General features: G+C 45.7%; 1 protein-coding gene across 5 annotated transcripts in view; it reads right to left on the bottom strand.

Annotated features, from left to right (window-relative positions):
- Positions 1-692: 692 nt before the first annotated feature.
- Ldb3 (LIM domain binding 3) overlaps positions 693-18,710 on the bottom strand; it is a 57,365-nt gene continuing 39,347 nt past the window's right edge. For all 5 annotated transcript variants that reach the window (XM_050140727.1, XM_050140730.1, XM_050140728.1 and 2 more), the window contains 5 exons: positions 13,069-13,537; positions 11,140-11,320; positions 10,549-10,669; positions 7,079-7,194; positions 693-3,765 (listed from right to left, as the gene is read on the bottom strand). In XM_050140727.1, coding sequence (XP_049996684.1) covers positions 3,676-3,765; positions 7,079-7,194; positions 10,549-10,669; positions 11,140-11,320; positions 13,069-13,537 — 977 coding nt within the window. In that variant the 3' untranslated portion in view covers positions 693-3,675. The remainder of the gene's footprint in view (positions 3,766-7,078; positions 7,195-10,548; positions 10,670-11,139; positions 11,321-13,068; positions 13,538-18,710) is intronic.

The raw sequence follows: 18,710 nt of genomic DNA, 5'->3' as shown, positions 1-18,710 counted from the left end.
GGAGCTGGAGAGATGTCTCAGTGGTTAAGATCACCTGTTAGTCTTTCAGAGGACCATGGTGGTTCAAGTTCCAGCACCCACACAGTGGCTCACAACCATCAGTAACTCCAGTTCAAAGGGATCCAATACCCTCCTCTGGCCTCCAAAGAAAACAGGCACACAAGTGGTGAGCAGACATACATGCAAGCAAAACACTCATACACATAAAATAAAATTAAATATAAAATTTTAAAAATATATAAATTTGCAAATAAACAAACAAGTAAGTCTGGGCTATTGAGATGGCTCAGTGGGTAGTGACACCTGCTTCTGAACATGATGACCCGAGTCCATACTCAGAGCCCACACTATGGAAGGAGACCTCTGAATGTTGTCCTCTGACATGTGCTCTGACACAGTCACTAAAAAAAAAAAAACAAAATGAAATAACAATCTAAAATCAAACGAACAACCTGATCATAGAGTCCGTAGTACCAGAGGCAAAGGCTGCATTGTGAGAACCACATATGAAATATTGGGTCACCAAGTAACTAAAAGCACCTTTCCAAAAATGCAAGCTGAGGCCTGTTCCTCTGCTTATTAGTTCCTTTCCCATAGAAAACATGTGTGCTATTCATACAACTTTGCATAAATAAAATCACTGTGTTGCTGTTGCATAACAGACCGAGTAAACAGAGTTTCTTATTCACAGGACTCTTTTGTCTCAGACTTTTATTTGTGGCCATTTAGATGTCAGCTACTGTTTTTTAAATGACAAATGAAAGAACTTTACACAGAATAAAAATTAGTATTTGTGTATCTTTTTCTGAATTTTATTTTGCTAAAAAGAATCTACACAGACCCCCCTCCCCAAAAAAAGAAAGAAAAAAAGAAGAGAAAGAAAAACATGCAAAATAGTTTTGTGCACACCTCTAACACATTATATTCCACCTCAAAAAACTTACCAAAAAGAAAGGAAAAACACCCAAAGCAAGAGTCCTTGGGTTGAGAAGTTCACATTGCAAAGACTAGATTGGTAACACAAACACTGCCAATACAAGTCATTGTACTGCAAAAGGAGAGCGTGTGTGAGTACATTAGATTAATGCCAACAATAAGAAGACAAGACAAACTGTACTCCTCCTGCGAGCCAGTAAAAACCGTTTGCTGTCACGGGAAAGCCTTGGTGTTAACCTGAACGCCACACAGCCTTAACCTTAACACTGTGCAGGCTCATTCAGTGCACCATTCTCGAAACTAGCTCCTTGCCCACCACCTTTAAATTGGTTTTTGGGCAGTGTTGGAAAGCGAAGCTAGAGCATCCCGAGTACTAGGAAAATTCTGATTACATCTAATCCCTAAAATGTTTTGGTTTTGAAAAATAAGAGTCCTTCAAAAATATACATGAACTATTATATACTTTTAAAACAACTATTTAATATAGAATGATAGTGATGCTTTCCTTTGGGGTATTTTACTTTTCTTCTTAAAGATACTACAGAAAATGATAAATTATAGAGGAACAGTGTCTGTGCACATGTATAAAAAAATCTTTAAAAAGAGATTTGGAAAACATAATGGGAATTTTTATTTCCCTTCCTCAAGACTAGTTTCAGACCATTTAATAGATACTTTTTTTGAGCCGGGCAGTAGTAGTGCACACCTTTAATCCCAGCACTTGGAGGCAGAGGCAGGGGGATCTCTGTGAGTTTGGGGCCAGCCTGGTCTACAAAAGCTAGTTCCAGGACAGCTAGAACTGTTATACAGAGAAACCCTGTCTCAAAAAAAAAAAAAAAAAACAAAAAAAACTAAGATACTAAGATACTTTTTCAAAAAAAAAAAAATCAGCTGCTTTAGAACCTTTCTGTTTGGTCAGCAAGCTCCTTGTCCCTGTGTATTTGTACTTTCCAAACATATCAGACTGTGCACAAGGTACTGTTCTGTATCTCTGAACAAATCTCCAGGCTGTCCCAACCGAATTTACCCAGCCTGAGGCTTTGAGTCAAAAGTAAAGAAGGGCCGCTTGGTAGGAGCCCAGTTCTAACCGGCCTCCATGCTGCCCAGAGGGGACTGGTGATTCCTGATTTAGAAAAACCATGGGCTATCTAGGCTCTGTCTGACACCCTTCAGTAGGACGACCAGTCTCCTGAAAGCCTTAGTCCTCAAAAGAAAGAAGAGTTTGAATGCATTCTCATAAAGCATTTCAAACATGCAAAGAGAAAAATCCCAAACAGGAGTAAAGAGAGAGGGGCAGTGAGCCTGTAGAGTGCCGGAACACTGTGCTCCAGTGAGAAACACACGTACACACACAGCCTGCGTCAATGTCGTTTCCAGTGAACCTCCTTCCTAACAGCACTTCCTAGGAAGAAAAGTGACGGTACCATCTCCAATCCAGAAAGGAGCCACTTTCTCTACTTCTATCTAGCCCTACGTATGTGTAAAGGACTCTGAAGGCCAGGTCTAGTTCAATGCTATTTCCAAAATACTGGCCCAAATGGCAAGTGTATCTTTTCCCCTCCTTGCAGCAGTCAGCACGATTATGCAATTGGTGTGCTGCATTTAAAGGAACGAGTGAAGAGCACGGTGCAGCCCTGAAGGCGGGTATCCCACAGCCCATGATGAGGTTGGCAGAAAGCAAGCTACTCTTCCGGAGCACAGCTGGGCATGAGAGCATGCTCTTCCACCCTGTGTTTGGCGCCATCTCTCTTTTCTTTCCGCTAAGCTGTTTGAGGATAGGGCTGTGGAAGATGTATTTTACCCCCACTCACAACATGAGCAGTCATGGGTGGGGGTGAAATACATGCATGGGACATTCATGCTCAGGACCCTCTTCAAGCCAAACAGAGGCTAAACCCTACCCAGAGTCCTTTGCAAACCTCTTCTGACACACTGTGTAAAGCAAAACTAGAAAACCCACGTTCACTTCCCCATGACAATTCAGAAGGAGCAAAGCTTCCCAGGGACGTTAGATGTTTCAGACTGAAGGGGGGGGGGGGGGATGCAAAGAGAGTCCATCTTTTCTCGGTTGCCTGTGGCATGAGCCAAAGACGTTTCCGGAACCTCTTCATTTTCCCAGTGGTGGCCTGACATGGCTTTAGGTTTCATGGTACGGAAGACCATGTTTCAGTTTGTTCGACATCTGAAGTCTGATGCGCAGAGGGAGCTCTGTGGTGCTGAAGGAACGACTCTTCCTTTTTTGGTGAGGAAGGCCCAATGGGTCTCAGCTAAGGAGCGCTCAGTGCCGGCTCTAAAAATAACCCCACAGCAAATACTGTTTGGCACATCCTTCTGTTTGCCAAGGAGCACTGCAGAACTCCACGGCGTGTTTTGGATTCTCCGTAACTGCCCTGAGCTCTGTCCCTGCACTGATGACAGCGATGGCTGGGGAGCTGTATCATTTTTGAACATTGCTCTTTTTGTTTTTGAGTTTTGATTCCTTGGAATCCTTTCCCAAAAGGCTGAAGTGTGGTTCCAGCTGAGGATTAGTTACTACCTGGTTTTAGAATCTTCTTTTGGCTTCTGGTCTGAACTACGCAAATACACAATCTGTGTGTACCAGAAAAGACTAAAATTAGACTTCAAAAGGCTCAATCATTCCTCTCATTCCCCTTTCCCCCCAGAAGAAAGATCTTTGACTCCTTCATTGTCGGCAGCAGGAGCAGCCAGGGCCCGGCCCGCAGCAGCCACTCTGGGCCCCTACACATTGACAGCATGCGCATGCTTCTTGCACAGTGGTTTGTCTTTCTTGGAGTAGAATGGCTGCCCCTCCAGATTCACATGGCAGACCTGGGAAGGAAGACAGAGCCGTGTGAGATGGGATCTTGAAGCAGAGAAGACGTGAGCAAAAGATTTCAGACTAGCATAACATGGCAGACATGCTCCTAATCCCAGCTCTTGGGAGGCTGACGCAGAAGGGTCCTGAGTTCAAGAACTAAATTGGGCTATATAGGGAGATACTATGGGGGAAAAGGTCACCCTTTCAGGGACTGGAGAGATGGCTTAGTGGTTATAGACACTAGCTGTTCTTCCAGAAGTCCTGAGTTCAATTCCCAGCATCCACATGGTGGCTCACAACCATCTATAATAGGATCTGATGCCCTCTTCTGGTGTGCTGGTGTACCTGCATAGCACTCATACATAAAATATAAATAAATAAAAATTTAAAAAAATGCACTGTTGCACCTAACTAGGAGAATAAACAGCCTGTTTTTCTCCGCCCTGCTACAAAGCCTTAATGACTGAATAGAATATGTAGGTTGATCCATATAACATGAAGACTTCCAGGGGATTGAGGAAGGAGCCAGTTGCTTGACCATCATGCATGAAGCCCTGGCTTTGATCCCCAGAACCACATGAGCCAGGCTTAATGGGCTTGCCTAAAATCCTAATGTTAGGGATGTGGTAGAGAAGGGTCAAAAGTTCAAGGGCATTTTAGCTGCTCAGAACTCTGTCTTTAGACATAAATAAATACCCAAATAAGATAAAGACTTCTGAAAAGCATGAACTCAAATTCATTAAATCTAGTGGAATAGAGATTATATGTGATAAAACAAACAAACAAAAAGTCTAATTCATGTTATGCTGAGGGGAGCCGATGAAGTCCTGAGTCAATGTATATTGCTGACATGAGCAGAGACAAGTAAAGGGCTCCAATGGCTCAGACCAATAGGAATAGCAAAGACTTCTCCTGATCAGGCTCAGGGAAATGACAAAGTGTTCCCCTGGTCTGTCTGCAGATGTTGGCTGTGGTGGTTTGAATGAAAATGGCCCTGTAGGCCCATAGGGAGTGACATCATTAGGAGGTGTGGCCTTGATGGAGTAGGTATAGCCTTGTTGGAGGAAGTGTGTGTGTGTGTGTGTGTGTGTGTGTGTGTGTGTGTGGCGAGGGTGGGAGTGGGGATGGGGGTAGGGGGGTTGGGGGTTGAGGTTGTAGATGCTCAAGCCAGGCCCAGTGGCTCCTTCTCTTTTCCTGGTGCCTGCCGATCCAGATGTAAAGCTCTCAGCTACCTCTTCAGCATCTTGTCTGCCTGTGTGCTGCCATACTTCCCGCCACAAGGAGCCAATTACAGACTGAACAGCTGCCACTCCAATTAAATGTTTTCCTTTATGAGAATGGCGGTGGTCATGGTGTCTCTTCACAGCACTAGACACCCTAACTAAGACATTGACCATATGTAGGAAGTGTGGACAACAGCTTCCTTCTCCTGGATGCTATAGCCTGAGGCTGTTCCCCTAAAGCTATTAGCTAAACCTGCCTCCTTGTTTATCTGTATGTGATAACCTGGCCTCCCTGTGTTTCAGATGTATAAAATAAACTCAGTGTCCAAGCTACTGCTGGAGCCCTTCATCAGAGAACAAGACCCACCCAATCTTAGCTTTTCTGTACAAGAGAGAGAGAGCGCCACCGTAACAATGGAAGCAAAGACCAGAATTTTGTAACTAGCCAGGAAATGAAAAGATGGCTAGCAATCAGAGGTAGGAGAGAGTGTGGCTGTCTGTTAGTACTTTGAGTTTTGATTTCTGTCCTGCTGAACTATGAGAGGATATATTTCCTTTTTTGTTTGTTTGTTTTTTAAGACACGGTTTCTCCGTGTAGCTTTGGAGTCTGTCCTGGCACTAGCTCTTGTAGACCAGGCTGGCCTCGAACTCAGCCTGTTTCTGCCTCCCGAGTACTGAGATTAAAGGCGTGCGCCACCAATGCCCGACTGAGAGGATATATTTCTGCAGTGTCTGGTATTATACCCTAGGAAACTAATACACATTGAACACAATGTACCCCATAAATAGTGGAGGCAAAGGAGTAAAGTACAGAATTCAAAATATATGGCAGTAAACTTGATGACTATTGTCCTCCATCCTAAATTCATAAAAGATTATTCAGACTTAAACAGCACAAATATCTATCTATCTATCTATCTATCTATCTATCTATCTATCTATCTATCTATCTATTGACAGGGCTTCCTGTATCCAAAGTTGGCCTTAATTTCACTGTGTAACAAGGTTAACCTTGAACTTCTGGTCCTCCTGCCTCCATCTCCCAAGTGCTGAGATTATATGTGTACGCTACCATAGTTGGTTTATATGAAGCTTGAGATTGAACCCAGGGCTTCACTCTACCGACTGAACTTTATCCCCAGCCCCTAAGCAGCACAGTTATATCATACATACTCCAAATTCACCTTGAGAAACTCTGGTTCTTAAAATACCAATAGTTTATCCATTTTCCTAAATAAAGTTCAGTCAGTTAGACTGACAATATAGAGATTTATTAGGGACGAGCATTTCCTGTTTCCAACTCAAGTCCGAGTAGAGGCAGCACAGTTTCACAGTCTCATCTCAGCTGAAAGCCCTGTACAGGGAAGGCCAGTCTCTTAGACAGATGCCCTGCTGATTCAGCTCACTGCACACGGTTAATCATTAATCTCAGGCTTATCTGCTGGCTGCTGTCTATCAAGAACAGGACCACTTAGGAAAGGAAAGTGATACTCATCCTGCTTTCTAAAGGTCCAACCAAGAGAAACCTTATCTCAGCCTTTCAGAGACGTAGTCAATATGCTGAGGACTGGGGTTCATGGTAAAGCCTTCATACCGCTTCATAACCAAGGCAGCACAGAACCTGGGGAAGCCACTGCTTCTCTAGGCCATCGTTTGCTGCCCTCACCTATGCTTATAAAACAACAAACCGGTTCTCCAAATCCTAGGGTACTTTGCTGCCACTGCTCTGTAAATAATCCATGGTAATGCAGATTCCTTAAACATTTATCTATTTATGCATTTTACATATAAGTGCTCTATCTGCATGTACACCTGCATGACAGAAGAAGACATCAGATCCCGTTATAGATGTCAGATACCACGTGGTTTCTGGGACTTGAATTTAAGACCTCTGGAAGAGCAGTCAGTGCTCTCAACCACTGAGCCATTTCTCCAGTCTGTAACACAGCTTTCTTTACCCGTGACAGATCAAGACAGGGCACTGGCAACCTTTAAGTACCATTATGGTACCAGAATGTCACAGCTGTATCTTTGCGTGTCAAGGGGTTGGCCAACCAGACTGTACTTTGTCCCTTCTACCCGCTGCAGGCTAGAAACGTACCGCACAGATGAAGCAGGTGTCATGCCAGGTGTGCCCCAGGGCTTCGATAAACTTGTCGCCAGCTTCCACAGGAAAGTCACATCCGTGGCACTTGGTGCTGAACAGATTGATGTAGTCTGAAATAAACGGTAAAGTGAGGCAGGCCCGAAGAACAGTTGGCAACATGGACCCCAGACCAGGACAGCCCCACGTCAGTGAGCTGGGGGAGTGGGCTTTGACATCTCACATAGTACTCCTTATATGATTGATTTTATTTTTCACTCTTTTGGTAATTTGTCCCAATGTTGCATTGGCTCAGACTTGGATTTAATAACCACCTCGTGCTGGTCTTGTCTGGAATTGTCATGAACTTCCTTAGGAGTGATTGCTTCTTTTCTCTCTCTCACTCCTCTGATAGCCCAAACAGGTCAATCCCCAAATGGAAATTAAAAAACAATATTCCTCATTGCCCAGCCACTGGGCTTATTTTGGAAGAATGGGGGGGGTCTTTTTTTTTTTCTTCTTCCAGATTTTATTTTATTTTTAGTTTTGTGTGTAATCAGGAGTCCAGGTGTCTACAGAGTTCAGAAAACATTGTTGGATACTATTGAGCTGGAGTTACATGTTGTTCAAGCAACCACGTGAGTGATGGGAACAACGTGGGCACTCTGAGCAGTAATGTGCTCTTTTCTTCCCTCTCTTGTTTTTTGTTTTGTTTCTCTCTCCCATTGCCCGGTTTTCTCCTCTCCTTTTTGCCCCTCCACCTTCCACATGGGATGACATAAAAAGGCTCTTGTAGGTGTAGCCCTTAATGATGGACTTCCCAGCCTTCAGAAGCAGGAGCCAAATGCCTTTCTGTTTGCAGTAAACCCCCCTGCCTCAGACATTTGATTACACTAAACAAGATGGACGAAGACAGATGGCATTCCTTACAAGAACCTTAACATCAAGAATCATGCCTTACTTTTCGTACTTCCGACACAACACCTAGTCAATGGTCAGTATTCAACAGAGCCATAAACCAACACATCAATGAATTTACCGAATAGCAAGTAAATCAGTAAATGAATGAATGAATCTGATCTTCACAATGTCTCTCAGAGACAGACTTTTTTTTTAATTTTTGGTCTTATTTTGTGGATGAAGAAATTGAGACTCAAAGAAATAACGACCAGAGTCTGACACTTGAGGCCTCATAAAGTCTTATGCGCCTTTCTCAGAGCATAGCAATTCTACCATACTACTGTAGACATTTTCTAGATTTTTCTAGAAGAGTTCGAATCCCTTTAAAAACTTCATTTCTCCCTACATTCCCCAGCTCCCCAAATGTACTTGTCTCTCCACAGCTCCACCACGGCTAGCCTCTTCCTGGGTTCTGCTCATCTCCTGGATGGTATGTCTATTCATTGTCTTAGACCACACACTGAGAGGCAGTATGCCATCAGGGTTATAAACATGGAGTATGAAAAAAGAAAAAGCTAGTTCAAAGTCCAGTTCTATTAAGGAATTCATTAAACCTGGGGCAGCTTCTCAGGACTGTAGCCTTCCCAACTATAAAACTACAGCGCCAAACTCATGGGATTATTACTATTGACCAGATTAAGAAATGTATGAAGTACTTGGCATAAACATTAACTGTTGGCTCTTATTTTAGAAGACTTCATAAATGGTTAAAGGAGGAAGAGGACCTGTTTATCATCCATATTTCCGTCCATCATCCTTGAATGCCCATCACGATAATGGCTTTGCTTAAAATTCCTTTTAATATTTATTTATTTTATGTATAATGATGCTTTGTTTGTATGTACATCTATACACAGGAGAGGGCATTGAATCCCAAACACAGCTGTGAGCAGCCATATGGGTGCTGGAAATTGAACTCAGGACCTCCGGAAGAGCAGCCAGTGCTCTTAATCACTGAGACATCTCTCCAGCCCGAGATATTTAAAAATTCATTGTTACTATTATTAGTGTGCATGATTTGTGCCATGGAGTACGTGTGCAGGTCAGAGGACAACTCTGTGAGGCTGGTTCTCTCCTACTTTGTGTGGATTGCAGGAATAAAGTTCAGGCAGCCAAGCTTCCCGCATAAGCACCTTTACCCACTGAGCCATTTTGCTGGCCCTTGGTTAAAATTTTTGAGCATAGAGATCTCACAGAAACTGATATAGACTACACAGTCAATATATAGCATGTTTTATGGTTAAAAGATGAACAGAAAAAAAAACCAAAAACCAAAAAAAAAATGGTTCAACTAGCCTTATTAAGTAGTAATTCCTTCCCTTGTTTTTTTTCACAAATTTTCTATGTGTAGTAGTCCTGGCTGTCCTGGAACTAGCTCTTGTAGACCAGGCTGGCCTTGAACTCACAGAGATCTGCCTCCCGAGTGCTGGGACTAAAGGTGTGCGTCACCACTGCCCAGTCACAAATTTGTTCTTCAAACAGTTTGAATCCACTTCTGGAAGTTTTAGTCTTGCTTACTGATTGATTTTTCTATTTCAAAGTTGATTTTGTGTGGCCTGGAGGCTTTAAAAATTGATAGTACAGATACGAGTAATACTATTTTTTTAGAATATTGGCACTTTCCTCATTTATTCTACAAAATGAGGTTGTCTCTATAATTGGCCTCCTTGCTTTTCCTCATCCGATTTTCTGGTGCTGCTGTCTCAGCCCCTTATCTGCCTGGACTTAAACTCTTCCAGAAGGAGCAGGCTGTGAAGGAAGGACCGGACAGAAAGGCCAGCTAGCGGGGATGCCTGTGACTCCGGAAGTCACCACAGTTCCTCACATGTTACAATAGCATATTACACTGCAAAGTGCAGAGAGATTGGAGGAAGCCTGAAAAACACCGCAGGGAGGGAGGGAAGGGCGCTCGGCATTCCACGCCTCGGCCCCTGCAAGCCTCGGCCCCTCCCTGCTTCCGTCCCCACAGCAACTCCACAGGGCAGCTGTTACAGTCTCTCAGAGAAGTTGAGCAGCCTTCCTCAGGGTTGCAAAGCTATCCCAGGGTGGAGTCAGGAAGAGAAATTAGAACGACGATTACTAGAGCCAAGGCCCCTCTTCAGACTAGACCCGGGTTTCCAAGTCAACATAGCCTGAACAGTCTCTCAAGGTTTAGGGAAGCAATGAGGGATTCAGATATTAGACACACGGAAGGGAGCAGAGACTGGTGTATAAAATACATTGTAACTCCAACTCCTTTTCCCCAAAAGCTGAAACCAAATGAGCAGGGGAAGGAGTATAAAGTATAAATAGCTCATTATAATAGCTTGATTCGCCATTAAAAACAAAATCAGGACCTTGTGTAAGATTCTGAGTTTGATCCCCAGTACCACACATGAAGCAAAATGCACACAAGACCCTTTCTTCCCCTTGACGTAGGCAGGACTTAGTTTCCTATGCCTGCCTGTCAACCCAGGTGGGAAATGGTACAGGGTTTTCCAGCATGGTGTCATGCTGCATCCTGTCTACACCGTATCTCCCATGCCTACCTTTCTCACAGTATGGCTCTCCATCCTCCATGTGGAAGAGGCTGTTTCCAAAAGGTTTCTTGCAGGCTGCACAGACGAAGCAGGTAGTGTGCCATGTCTGCCTCAGAGCGCGCATCACTTCCTGGAGGGGAGAATCTGGGTTCAGGACAGAACATTTCCCAGGGCTGCTGTCCAAGTCGCCTAGGGAATGGGGCAACGGGGTTCAAAAAGCAGGTGCCGGGAAGGCAGGGGAGGGTGGAGAAGGGAGGTCCGGCTTATTAGGGCCACTTTGCCCAAAGGGTACGGAGAGTCAGGGCCGCAGGCAGATGACAGGCCAGGCTGCGAAGCACGAACCTGCTTTGAGGTGCCCCGGCACCATTTGAAGCTGGTGGCACATGTGGATAGCATTGCTGGCCCAACTTAATTAGTTCCCTGGTTCAGGAGTTAGTGGCAAACCGATTCCATTCTGCGATGGAAATGGAGTTGCGTGTTCTGTTATCAACAGCTTGTTGAGAGTGTTTCTAGCGGGACCCGAAAATCTTAGGGGAAGGGAGGAAGCCAGTCCAGTTGAAGAAAAGACAAGGGCCCAAGGGAGGGATGCTGCCCACTTACCCCCATGATCTTGGTGTTGCACTTGGCACACAGAGGGGCAAAAAACTGCTCGTAGCACCGTTCACAGTAAACGTTGTTCTGCTCCTCCACGAAGCACACATCTGCTAGGGAGTTCTTGCAGTAGGCACAGTTGAACTCTTCTGGGTGCCAGGAGCGGCCCATGGCTACCAGAAAAGGGCCCCTGGCATGGCAGACAGCAGTATTTTAAAATGAGCCCCAGAAATTAGAGCCAGATATTTTAAGAACCCCAACACTATTCATACATTTACTTAGTAATGCTTGCTTTAAGGATTGTTCTAACGAAATACCACATAATTCTAAGAAAGTTCCATGCAGAAAGACATCTATTGTCATGTCAGTAACACAATAAACAGAACCAGAAAATGGGACACGGGGGTGCATACCAGCACATGGCAGGCAGAGTTTAAGGTCAGTCTGGTCTACATAGTAAGCTCCAGGCTAGACAGGACTACACAGAGAGACCCTGTCATAAGGGAACACACAATCCAACACCTAACAAAAAGAACCTGGAAGCAATTCAAATGTCTCCCACTGAGGACCCAGTAAACACATCACCGGGTTCAGGTCATCAAAGGTTATTCTGAGATCAATGGTGGCTAACCTTTATTAAACTACTGTGTGCTAGAGTATCTTCAAGAATGATCTTACATTTGTTAATATAGCTAACCCTCATAACAGTTTTATGAAGAAGGAAGGCCGGATTATCAGTACAGAAAATTGAGTCGGGGAAAGTCAAGGAACTCGTTCAAGGTCACAGGAAGCAGTAGATGATAAACCTGATGATGGCTCTGGTTCAGATTAGTATTCAGAACACTGGAACTAGCAGAAAATCTCAGGTTCTAACTTTTTCAGTTCCGTGTTTTCTAGTTCTTCTATGTTCATTTTGTTTTTGTTTTGGGAACAGGATCTCACTTTCTAGCCCTGGCTGGCCTGGAACTAGCTTTTAGAAGAGCCTGGCTTTGAGCTTACAGAGATATGCCTGCTTATGCCTCCCTAGTGCTGGGGACCAAAGGTGTGTGCCACCACCATGCCTGGCCTCTGCTTTTGGTTTTTTTAAAGGGTATGTTTTTCACATATGGAGGCATATACCACACATATACACAGACATACTGTATTTAACAAGCATGGTCGGAGACCCCTGACTCTTTTCATTTATTTTTCTCTTTTTATTTATTTTTTATATTTATTTATTTATTATGTATACAATTTATTTATTTATTATGTATACAATATTCTGTTCACGTGTATGCCTGAAGGCCAGAAGAGGGCACCAGACCTCATTACAGATGGTTGTGAGCCACCATGTGGTTGCTGGGAATTGAACTCAGGACCTTTGGAAGAGCAGGCAATGCTCTTAACCTCTGAGCCATCTCTCCAGCCCCCCTTTTTTCTCTTTTTAATAAATTTTTGTTTCCTTGTTTTGTTTTTCCGAAACAGGATTTATCTGTGTATCTCTGACTCTCCTGGAACTCACTCTGTAGACCAGGCTGTTCTCGAACTCATGACTTTTAAGGGAAATTACTTGCTTTAATTTCAGTGAAGTGTCTATCAGAGCCCGAAGAGGTATAAACCTGTTTGTGGAAAGATCCAGAAGCAACCCTATAGGAAAGCTGGGTCAAAACCAGCACTGTCATCCAACTTGCAATGTGCTCAATAAACCTGACAATAAGGCTGGAGATTCCCAGAACCCAGCCTTAGCCCAAGGGAGAGCTCCTGGCACCAGGCACCACGCTGGGAGCTTCACCCACTTACCTCATGGAATCTTCCCAATTCCCCAGGGATGTGGGTGTCACACAGGTATGGAAGCTAAAGCTCATAGAGGTGAGCCAGAGAGACCTGAGGCTTCCCCATGAGGCTGACCTTTCGCCTATATCTGCCCTCCCGTCTGTCTGTCACCCCTGCCTGTACCTGATTACATTGTTGCAGTGCCCACAGAGGGGAGTCCGGCTGCTCGCTGGGAAGCGTTCAGCTCTCTGGAACAGGCCCCTGGCAAGAGGGGTCACCTGTGGACCTGTTGGGTTGTAGCCTGGAGCCCCCCGGGGCAAGGTCTGCTTGCTGACCGAAGTGGTGCTCTTTCCAGGAGCAAACTTCTGAGAGAAGCTGTCGTCAGTCACCCAGGGTGGGCGGCTGGCAGACTCTGCAGGGCCCCCGCTGTAGGCTGCTGAGGGAGCAGGGCTATAGTTTGGGGCAGGGGAAGGGGTATAAGCTGGTGCAGGGGAAGGGGAATAGGTGGGAGCAGGTGAGGGGGTATAGGTGGGAGCAGGTGAGGGGGTATAGGTGGGAGCAGGTGAGGGGGTATAAGCGGGAGCAGGTGAGGGGGTATAGGGAGCTGAACTGTAATTGGCTCCTGGGGATGGGCTATAGGTAGATGCAGGCACTGCAAGCCAAAAACACACAAAGAACATGTGTTAGGAACTCATTCTCCCTCCTCTGTCACCCCAGTCAGAGAACCATAAAAGACAAGCTTAACATTGGGACAGTATAACTCCAATTTTTAAAGGAAGAGGTGTGTGTGTGTGTGTGTGTGTGTGTGTGTGTGTGTGTATTGTGGAAGACAACCAGAGACTTAAGTACACTAAGCAAATGCAGTACCACTAAGCTACTTCTTATTGAACCAGATTTTAATTCTCAGCAAGAGCCCAGGTAACCAAGGGTGGCAGCAGAGCCCTGGGGAACTTGCCCAGGCCCCAGAAGGGATGTAGCTATAAATACTGTGGCTGTTCAGGGTGGGGTTCTGCCAAGCCTTGGCTGCCCTGCTCCTATAAAAAATGGGGAGCACTGGGTGGTGGTGGTGCATGCCATTATCCCAGCACTAGAGACACAGAGACAGGTGTGAATTCGAGGCCAGTCTGGTCTATAAGAGCTAGTTCCAGGACAGCTAAGATTGTTACACAGAGAAACACTGTCTCAAAAAACAAAAACCAACCAACCAAACAAACAAACAAACAAAAAGATGAGGAGCAAGACAGGGAGTGTCTGGATCAGAAAGTGGATAAGAGAGGATGAACTCAGCCTGAAGTGGAGGATGCTCTCAGGATGACTTCACCTGGATGGTGGTCTGACTCCTAGACATCCCATAATCAGATTGTATTTGCTTTACTTGCAATTTTTCTAGTCCTCAAGACAGAACAGATGCCCAGGAAGCTGTGTTCTCAGGTTCATGTTTCAAGTTTAGCTACTATTGCTGTTTTGAAAACACAGTTTGACTTAGTTTGTGCTGGGAGGCAATTCTGTCTTGATTTGATAGGTCCCCACCTATCTTAGTCGCTTGGTGAGCCTAGGCAGAGGTGTGAGCACCATGCAGCCCAGGGCTAGCTGCTCAGTTGGTCCTTGACTGATCCCTGCTCTCCTACATCACCTTGGTACAAACTGAGAGTGTACATGACACCCTAGAGGTTCCCATTAGGGACAAGAATGCACTGCACTTCCCTGAAACCTGTTTGCCTTCACTGGGGGTGGAGAAACTGAGTTCATCACACAGATAGAGCATTGTAGTTGCTAACATTCTCTGCCAAGGGCTCTCACAACCCGAGATTTTTCTGTGGAGATCCCCACAGAAACAGCTGAAGAGATCTGGCTGTGTCCTGACCACGTCCTGAGCCCATGGTCAGCCAGTCCTCTGACTATAGCAAAGATGGTTCTAGAAACCTCACCTCTACTCCCTGCCTGTTAGGGACAGAGCACCATCTTACCCAGCAGGGAACGTATATCATGGTAGCCTCCCTGCCCACATCCAAGCCAGGCCTGGGTGGGATGGATAGTATTGAAGCAGCCCTCTCTGGGTCATAACTGGTTTCAGAACCAGGGCCCTGTCTGGTCTCTTTTTTCTACCTTGTACCCTGAGCCCTCTTGGGTGACTCCAACTCTGTGTCTATGGTTCCCAGATGACTGGTACTTCAGAACTGGGAAGTGCAGAGCCCCCGTGCTTCCCTTGGCTAGGGCTGTGACTATGGTGATAGCCAGTGTATAAAGCCTTCCACAGCCCTGCCCTAGAGTGATACTGGTTCCCAAAGATAGATTCTCCAGCTGGAACCTTCCTCCCACTTAGGATGTGGGTGAGGCACATAGCAGGTCGGTCAACTGAGTCATATTCTTCATTATTCCCTTTTACACTCGAGGGCACGAGAGCTCAGAGCAAGCAGCAGAACAAGACTGTAAACCTTCCTAAACTCCATGCTGCCTTTACAAAGAACACAAATCCAATTTCCACTGATGTACAACATTGTGGAGAAGTCACTTTTAACACCCAGAGGAGACCCCGTGCTCTGGAAGGAAGCAGAGCTGTCAAACACCCTAATTTGAGGCTTGGGACTCAGTGGTTAGCGCTTGCCTAGCATTTTTGAGATTCTGGGCTCCATCCCAAGCACCCTGGTTTCACACTCGACTTCTAAGACTTCTAGCTGCTATCCTTGGGTCAATTAACCTCTCCAAGCCCGGGCCCGTTTCTTCATCTGAAAATGGTATCGGAATTATTGTGAGGATTAGGAAAATAAGAGATATAGTGCTTAATTAAGTGCCTGATACAGCTGTGTGTGTGTGTGTGTGTGTGTGTGTGTGTGAGAGAGAGAGAGAGAGAGAGAGAGAGAGAGAGAGAGAGAGAGAGAGAGACTAATTGTGAATGAGAATGGTGGGGACAGTAGCATCTGGACTTCAGGTTGGAATGTACTATCAGGCTCATCTCAAAGCCCCAGCAGGCATGCTGGAGGGTGGCAGTGGGGAGGAGGGGTCTGATTCTCTGAAGTCACATTGCTAGGAATGAGTGGTGTCCTGTCTACTACCTCAGGCGGTGTGGTGGGAAGCTACAGGAATGCACTTTGTAAAGTTGAAGTCCCAAACTCAAGGTTTTGTCACTTCAACAATTTCACCTTGCTTCCTGGTGTCCTGAGGGTCTCCAAATGCTAGGAACAAAGGTCACTTGAGGGGTACTGTTGGAGTACTGGGAGGGAGCGATCCCACAAAACCCCAGAGCAGCGTCACCCTCTTTTGCACACTTTGCACGCCTGTGGAAACTATGTCTTCCTTTCTCTTTGCTTTTCATTTCATTTTTTTCTACCCTTCTTTTCCTTCTTCCTCATTTTAACCACATAAACCACGTAAACCTCATATAAACCACAGTCCTCTGCTAAAAGTTACAAGCTGGTGGTGGCGCATGCCTTTAACCCCAGTACTCAGGGAGGCAAGGGTAGGTGGATCTCTGTGAGTTCGAGGCCACTCTGGTCTACAAAGTGAGTTCCAGGGTTTCTCTGTGTAGCCCTAGTAGTCCTGGAATTTACTCTATAGACCAAGCTAGCCTAGAACTCAGAGATCCACATGTCTCTGCCTCCCAAGTGCTGGGATTAAAGGCATGGACCATCACATCCAGCCAAGCCTTTTGTATACTTTTTTATATTTAGCCCAGGCTATCCTGGAACTTACTATGTTCAATGATCCTTGTACCCTTGTGCCTCAACCTCATGAGTGCTAGATTACAAGCTTGTGATTCACACCTGGCTCTAAAAGAGACTAGGAGCAAAAACCCTGTGAAGTCCAAACCATGGCCTTATGTGGTCACCTAAAATGTTCTTATTGAGTGTAGATTGAGATATACTATTAAGTGTAAAAATTTGAAGACTTAATAAAAGAATATAAATTATCTCAGTAATAATCATCTTATGTTGGTTGTATGTTTAAAACTGTTTATTTGTTGAATGTGTGCAGATGCATGCCTGTGTATGTACCACTTGTCTGACTGGAACCTGGGGAAGTCAACAGAGGGTGCAGATCCTCTGGAATTGGAGTTACAGCTGGTTGTAGGTCCTATGGAAGAGCAGTTGGTGCTCTTGGTCACTGGTCCACCTCTTTATCTGCTTATATTTTGAGCCAGATCTCGCTATGTTACCCAGACTGAACTCAAGTGACCTTCCTGCCTCAATTTCCCAAAGACCAGTACATTGTCTAGCTTTAAAACACTTTTAATATACTGAGCTACATCTGGAAAGAGGTTCAGAGATTAAGAGCATCTACTACTCTTGTAGAAGACTGGCGTTGGGTTCCCAGCACCCACTCAGGTCTTACAGTTCTTTAACTCCCTGAGGGGATTGCATGGTCCTCTTGAGGCCTGTGTAGGCACCTGCACTCAAGCGTATATACCTACACAGACACATATATACAGTGAGAAGAGGGGAGGGGAGGCTCAAGAAATGGCTCTGGAGAAAGGCTCAGAAGTTAAGAGCATTGGTTGCTCTTCCGGAGGACCTGGTTTAAATTCATAGCACCCACGTGGCAGCTCACAACTGTCTGCAACTCCGGTTCCAGGGGATCCAACACACACACACACACACCAGGTGTGGTGGTGCACACCTTTAATCTCAGCACTAGGGAGGCAGAGGCAGGTGGATCATTGAGTTCTAGACCAGCCTGGTCTACAGAGTGAGTACCAGAACAGTCAGGGCTTTAAAAAAAAAAAAAAAAAAAAAAAAAAAAACAAAAAACCCTATCTCAAAACCCCCCCCAAAACTAACAAAAAAAAATTCCCTGAAAATTGTATGTGCTGAGCTAAATAAAACGTATTTAAATCAATTTCACCCGCCTTCTTTTACTTTTTAAAAACGTAAAAATGTGTTCCTCTTGGATGGTTGCCCTCTTTGAAACAGTGGCTGCCAAGCATTGTTGGCTTCCACAGTGATGTACAGAATTTTGTGTAATAGAAGGCAGAATACTTGCGAGTCAACTTTACAGACAACTCGGAGAGCTTAAGCGGCCGCTCAAGGCCAGCTAGCTAGCTTGCAAGCTTCATACCAGAAACGCACACCAATTGGCTCCAGATCTCTCTAAACCACTCCGAATGCAGAAGCAGGCTTCGGCGCAAACAGGCTTCAGCACGCCCATTCCAAATAAACCGGGCCTTCGCCCACCGTACTGCCTCCCCTCCAACCACTCCCTCTGCTGGGCAGACATTCTCTTCCTCCCATCCGAGGCCTTCCAACTCCCTGAACCTCCTTAGTTTTCCAAACCCCAACACAAGGCCTCCGAGAGGGAGGCTGGAATCCGGACCCAGTTTAGCTTTCTCCTTCCCTCTGGGACTAGGCGGCCAGAGGAGGACTTTGCACTTGGAGCCCTGTGCCTGGCAGATCCTTGGGGAGGGGATGGGGGGAGATACAGGGAGTTCGGTCCCCTGTCCCCCAAGTTCTTGCCTGCCTCACCCCTCCACCTCCCGAATGCCAGAAGAGACCCGATACCCCATCTCGGAGCCCCCGGGCTGTTGCTATTTCTACGTGAAGGAATTAAGCCGGTTCAAATTAGAAGGTGATATTTCATCTCTAATTGGCACGTTCAAAAGGCTCCTATCGCACTCGGCGGCCCGGGACTGTGTAATTAAACAAGGTGATCTGAGTCACTCCGGCCCGGGCTAGGTCCTCAGAGCGAGCACCCGGGTCGCCGCCCGGCCCGCGGGCCAACGTGGTCATCCCCGGGCTCACAGTGTCCTCCGCCCACTGGTCAAGCAGGCCCGGGCCTCAGGTGTTCTGGGCAGCGGACGCCCAACTCCGGCGCCAGAGATAAGATCCCAATGA

The sequence above is a fragment of the Alexandromys fortis genome, unplaced genomic scaffold (genome assembly GCF_014885135.2).
Source record: "Alexandromys fortis isolate MF-2015 unplaced genomic scaffold, M_Fortis_MF-2015_v1.1 scaffold_46, whole genome shotgun sequence".
NCBI classification, from domain to species: domain Eukaryota; kingdom Metazoa; phylum Chordata; class Mammalia; order Rodentia; family Cricetidae; genus Alexandromys; species Alexandromys fortis.
Note: the sequence above shows the minus strand (reverse complement) of the source record. Positions and strands in the feature narration are given on the sequence as shown.